Here is a 5,464-nt window from a genome sequence, read left to right as displayed (position 1 = left end):
CATTGATAGATATATGACAACACCAGACAATATTTTCCAACTCTTTATCAATCTTTGTTTGAGGTAAGGAATCGTACTCATTCTAGATTGTAACATGATATGAGGAGCATACACTTTCTTCATCTTCCTCACGCTCCTTGGTGTAAACCACAATGTGAGTCTTTGACTTTAGTTCCTCTTTACAAGAAACCACAAGTTTCACTCGTCGCCTCATTCTAGAAGGAATCAAACTTTTGAAATCTTTTTGGATCATAGATGAAGCAAGTGTTGTCACTTTTAGATAACTTCTCCGATGCTTATTCTTCTTCTTTTTCAATGGACATAATCTCTCGAACACAATAGTTCTTGCAGTCGATATTTCAAGTCGATCAAAGATGGAAGACTTTTTATTGGGAACAATGACATCATCTTCAATGGTTATATGATTATTCTTTCCCTTTTTATGGAAATGCGAATTGGCGGCGGTTGGTTATAGCCTAGGCCTTCACGGGCCTGCCTAGTTGTATGTGTATAATTAAAAGAAATAAAATATTTTAGACAGTTAACTTAACTAACTAATATACAAGGAGAACACATGCAAAAGAATTTTCAAAATCTGAACCAACTGAGGTGTTTAATTGAAACATGGCTCAGTTCGAGTGTCATAATGGATGATTGTTATAAATTAAACTTATGAATGTCTTTGAGATATATTTTTTGTTTATTTATCAAACATTAGAAAATAAGTAAGAAACCAACTTGTTTCCAAGAGATAAGGCATATTCCTCATCATGCATACTTTTTGCTTATAAAATACATATTTTGCACAAGAATTTTAACCAAAGTAAATTTCATGAATGAATAATGAAAGTAATATTTTGCTTTTCTAAAGAGTTAAGCTAGAACAACACTTAAAATCTATGACTGTATACAAGAAAAATCTATAAATAAAACAAAAATTTTATTAGTGAATTTTCTTCTTAAAATAATCATTTACAAAAAAAATAAGGATGTATTGTTTGGCAATATATCCTCAAGAAGCAGTTCTCCATTGTAGCTCAATTTGAAGTCTACCATTTTTTGAGTCAATGAGATGATATCTCTCATTAATTCTCTTGTTATTAATAACATCAGCAAGGTATACATCCACGTAACCCAAAGTTTCCTATAAAATTAAAAAGATAGATCAACATATGTTATAACATGTAAATAAAATAAATAGTTTGACTTCTTTACACTGACAGTATAAAAGTTAGCCGACAAGGACTTGTTGCACTAAGTCAGAGGCGACAAAATTTTTAGTTTATAGGTTTTGTATCACAATTCTTTTCGCTTATTGTGTTTTGAATAAATTATTTATGCATATTCAATAAAAAATTCTTTAACACAAATACAAAATTTAAGTCAAAATTATTGGGTTCTGTTAAATTCATAGCACGATGAAGCCACTAGCTTTTGCTAAGACCCTATATTTCTATTATGAAATCTATTAGATATGTATAAATGTTTAATTGCGAACACATTAACTAAAACAAGCTATGAATTCGATAGCAAATTCAGAACTCATAAATTTCAAATTTTGGTTCTGCCTTTAATGGTGTAAGTTACGAGTTTTCAGAATCTTAGGTTTGCTGAAGAATTTGATGCATATGTTGCTCGGATTCTCCAAACATGTCGTGCACTAGATCGGATCCTTCAAAAATGTAGTTAGAGGATCCGACATGCACACATCGATAATTTTAAAAAGTTTGAGCAATTTACCTTGGGATGTCTCAGACCCATTCTTTTAGAAGTACTAACAACTTCTACATGAATCCTATCATTTACTGGTGGCTCCTCAAGCACAAACTGAAACTCTTCTTCCCACCTTGGATCTCTATTTTTCTTTACTACCTGTGGAAGGTTTAGGGGAAAATTAAATGGATTAAGGATTAATGAAAGAAAAAATCACTTAAAACCAACAATTATAAAACACATTATTCACTTTACAACATGAAAAGTTAATTGAGAGAAACAAAGTTGGTTAATTACAATGCAATTAAGTGCTTATACAAATATTAGAGTAGCATTGGACACCCCGTGCATAGCGGAAGCTTAGTGCATCTGACTGTCCTTTTTCTTTTTTTAATTCTAGGTACTTATAACTATGCTTCCTATTGTGCAGCAACAACAACAACAATAACAACATACTCAGTATAGTCCCACAAGTGGAGTCTGGGAGGGTAGAGTGTACGCAGACCTTACCTCTACCTTGGTAGGTAGAGAGACTGTTTCCGATAGACCCTCGACTCAAGGAATGTATCCTATGATACATGGTAAAAAATACCTTAGTTCTTCTCTCTTCTCCTCTGAAGAGCATACGAACGGATGGATTCGTGTGGTGCTTCCCTTCAAGATCTTGACCTTCATGTACAATAACTACAAGCATTCCTCCCCCATCAGGTGTTCCATCAGGAGCCTTCTCTACCGTGTTTGATTCATCAGCGCCATTTGCAAGCTCCTCGTCGTTGAAAGCTTTGTACATCACTTCAAGAACAAGCTGTCCTCTTGCCTTTTCGTTTTGAACATCGTCTGGTTTTAAGTTTTTTAGAAGTTCTAGTGTCAATACTTTTGGTTCATCTGGAATAAGATCTTTCAATGGGACAATGTTCACTCCCATTTTTTCATGTGATCCCACCTAATACAAAAACAAAACACACAAATTCTCCGTATTAAAGAAATGATCAATGATAGAGGATAACTTTGATCGATCAGGAACAATATGTGTACCTGCTCCCAGTCGTAAACAGAGAACTTTAAAACTTGAGTTTCTGGATCCTTAACCACGAAACTGAACTCCTCGTTCCATTCGGGGTTCAAGTTTTTGTGTTTTACTGTTGTTTTCTTTGTTGAAGGTTTTTCATTGACAATTTTTAGTTTAACATAAGGGTCTGAGAGCCCCAAAAGATCTGTCTTTTTAAGCTTCATTGCCTTCACAACTGTCACATTAAGAATTCCAACCGGCCTCTTCATTGCTCTGTACTCGAAAGAACGAAATATAGTTTAGTTATTAAGAAATGACACGAAATTGATCGAGCTTCCAAACAAGCTTATCATAAGAGAATAAAAGAACTTACTTTGAAGGATCTAATATTTGCACTTCAAGTGTTTTTGGCCATAGATACATACTCGCAACCTGATCTTTGATAATTTCCTGAAAATTTTATAAAAGTTAAGTGACTGAGGGTAAACCCCGCTCCTGTGCAATAGCTCTCAAATCACACAGAAGAGATAAACTGCACTTGGTATTCCCTGTGTGACGAGCTCGACCTGGAAGGCCAACCCCATGTTGTTGCGGACTAGGGGTTTTTGAACCTGAGACCTCTATTCTGAAAGATATATATATGCAAGGAAGATATAGAAGAATAAGGGAACATACTTGAACAAATCTGTATAGGCCGGGAATGGACATTGCATCTGCTCCGAGAAGTTTTAGTCCAAAATCAACATGAGGCTGCAAGTAGATTAGACCAGAGACGGATTCAAGATTTGAACTTGATAGATTCAACTTCACGGTTCTCAACATTGAATGGATGTGCACAATCTCAAAGGGAGATGAAAATTTGTGCAAAAATTTCGAGGAACGAGAGTTGATTTGCCCTTTTAGTGATATTGAGTAAGTTTGGTGAATGAACACTCACCTTCTCCATAAGAGAAACATATATCTTCGTGAAACATGGAAAGGTTGGAACAAGTGGCTTCAAGGTGATTCGAGGAGAAGCAAATATTTGCAAGTCAATCACCTGAGATAATCTCAAATGTCAGAAGTTAAATGACAGAAAGTGTGTTTCTTCTAACAGAGTTCTCAGAACTAGAACAACACACGAATTTATTTTATTTCGAGAACAAGTTTGTAACATCAACAACGTTTACTTCTAGAAAATCGGAGACCTTAACATCTCACCTTCTTTGTTGCTTCGCGTATTAGTTATGTTGGGAATAGTTACCTGAGCAGTGGCTTTCAACCCGAATGCCTTCACTGCAACAGTGATGTTCGGATTAGCTGCCCACTTAATGACTGGTTCCATTATCAGCTCTTTCTCCTCGGTGATATACACCTTCATTCCTGGCATAGTTCAACAGATTATTCATACGAAACATGTTATATTTATGCGCGGAAGAATATAAAGTGTATTAAGTAAAGAAAATGATCTAGAGACAGGATAAGCAGAGTAGTAAGACTCTCGATGATTGACACTAAATATTAGTCTTAGATAGTCACATCCTTGATTTGTTCTAAGTTACATTGCTCGGATCCTCCAAAAAAAGGTATGCACCAGAGTCATACAACATGGGGGCTGCAATATATTTGAAGGATCCGAGCAACATAGAATCTAAAGTCCTTTTGGCGGTACGTCCAAATTAAGTTAAAGAGCAAGAAACTAACCTGGAAATGTAGGTGGCAGGGTGCCTAAGGTAAATGACTGAAATTCTACAGACTCAATTTTGTACTGCGGAATCTGCTCAGCTATGATGGGATCTACTATACCTTTTGCTGTTTTACAAATAGCCTGCAAAATCTCGAGTGTCAGTAATATTCGTCTCAATAAAAGTGAAAACGCGTAACTTGATATACAAGTAAATTAAACATTACCTTGTCTAAATAAGGCCACATGAGTTCAATCATTTTATTAAGCCAATCAAGCTGCACAAACGCAGTTAGAACAAAAGGTTGTTATGTAAAGAAAGATCTCCCTCTAAAGTTTTCGCGTAAGTAGATATGAAATGACAACATACGCGTTCATAATCTGGATTTTTAACCCAAAGTGGTATCTCGGGGAGTAATCGTTGCAGACTTTCAGTATCTTGCTCTGCCAAGGGCCGAATATCAGGATGCTGAAAAGAGTAAAAGAACCAAATAAGATGATTTTTCGTCTAAAACGTCTACTTAGGAGATTTCAGAAAACGTAAAGATATCACACCTAAGATAAAGTCTTATGACAAGGAGATTCAATATTTTACATATACATAATAACAACAATTATAGTAATACTGTAATGGTATTTACACCTTTTTTTCTGCACAGTGCAATTTTTCGACACTATACATCCATACATATACATACAGAGCGCGAAAATCTTAAGGAGAAAGACGAAAATGACCTTAACATCAGTTGGTAGAACGTAGATGAATATGAAATAACCGATCACAAGTCCAATGACGATCCCCATTCCAAATCCGAATAATCCCAATATACTGCTTATGAAACCCATCCTAACAAATCTTCTGCAACAAAACCAATCAATGAAAGCAAAGGTCACGAGTTCGATCCATACAAAAAACCTCTTTCAGAAATGCAGACTAGACTCTTATAGTCGGACCCCTAACAAATTACGAGAATGAAATTAAAATCTCACCAAGAAAGATCAGAGAAACTGAGGTTGCAAATTTCTGAGAAAAATTATAAACATGAAAAATATTACTAACATTATTAGATTCAAAGCAA

General features: G+C 35.2%; 1 protein-coding gene across 1 annotated transcript; it reads right to left on the bottom strand.

Annotated features, from left to right (window-relative positions):
• Positions 1-841: 841 nt before the first annotated feature.
• LOC125862731 (synaptotagmin-1-like) lies at positions 842-5,464 on the bottom strand. Its single transcript, XM_049542866.1, has 13 exons — positions 5,376-5,464; positions 5,121-5,244; positions 4,756-4,854; positions 4,613-4,663; positions 4,406-4,529; positions 3,966-4,084; positions 3,660-3,761; positions 3,398-3,472; positions 3,096-3,172; positions 2,749-2,995; positions 2,306-2,656; positions 1,741-1,872; positions 842-1,144 (listed from the first exon to the last, which is right to left on the bottom strand). The coding sequence occupies exons 2-13, from the start codon at positions 5,229-5,231 to the stop codon at positions 1,013-1,015; spliced, it is 1,620 nt and encodes a 539-aa protein (XP_049398823.1). The 5' UTR covers positions 5,232-5,244; positions 5,376-5,464; the 3' UTR covers positions 842-1,012.

Source organism: Solanum stenotomum, chromosome 4 (assembly GCF_019186545.1).
Source record: "Solanum stenotomum isolate F172 chromosome 4, ASM1918654v1, whole genome shotgun sequence".
NCBI classification, from domain to species: domain Eukaryota; kingdom Viridiplantae; phylum Streptophyta; class Magnoliopsida; order Solanales; family Solanaceae; genus Solanum; species Solanum stenotomum.
This window is presented reverse-complemented; position numbering and strand designations above follow the sequence as displayed.

Coding starts and splice junctions, on each gene's coding strand:
- LOC125862731 (XM_049542866.1), bottom strand. CDS start 5,231: ATGGGTTTCATAAGCAGTATATTGGGATTATTCGGATTTGGAATGGGG. Junction 3,473..3,659: donor ATGTTTCTCTTATGGAGAAG/GTGAGTGTTCAT, acceptor ATCTACTTGCAG/CCTCATGTTGATTTTGGACT. Junction 3,173..3,397: donor GCCTATACAGATTTGTTCAA/GTATGTTCCCTT, acceptor TAAAATTTTCAG/GAAATTATCAAAGATCAGGT.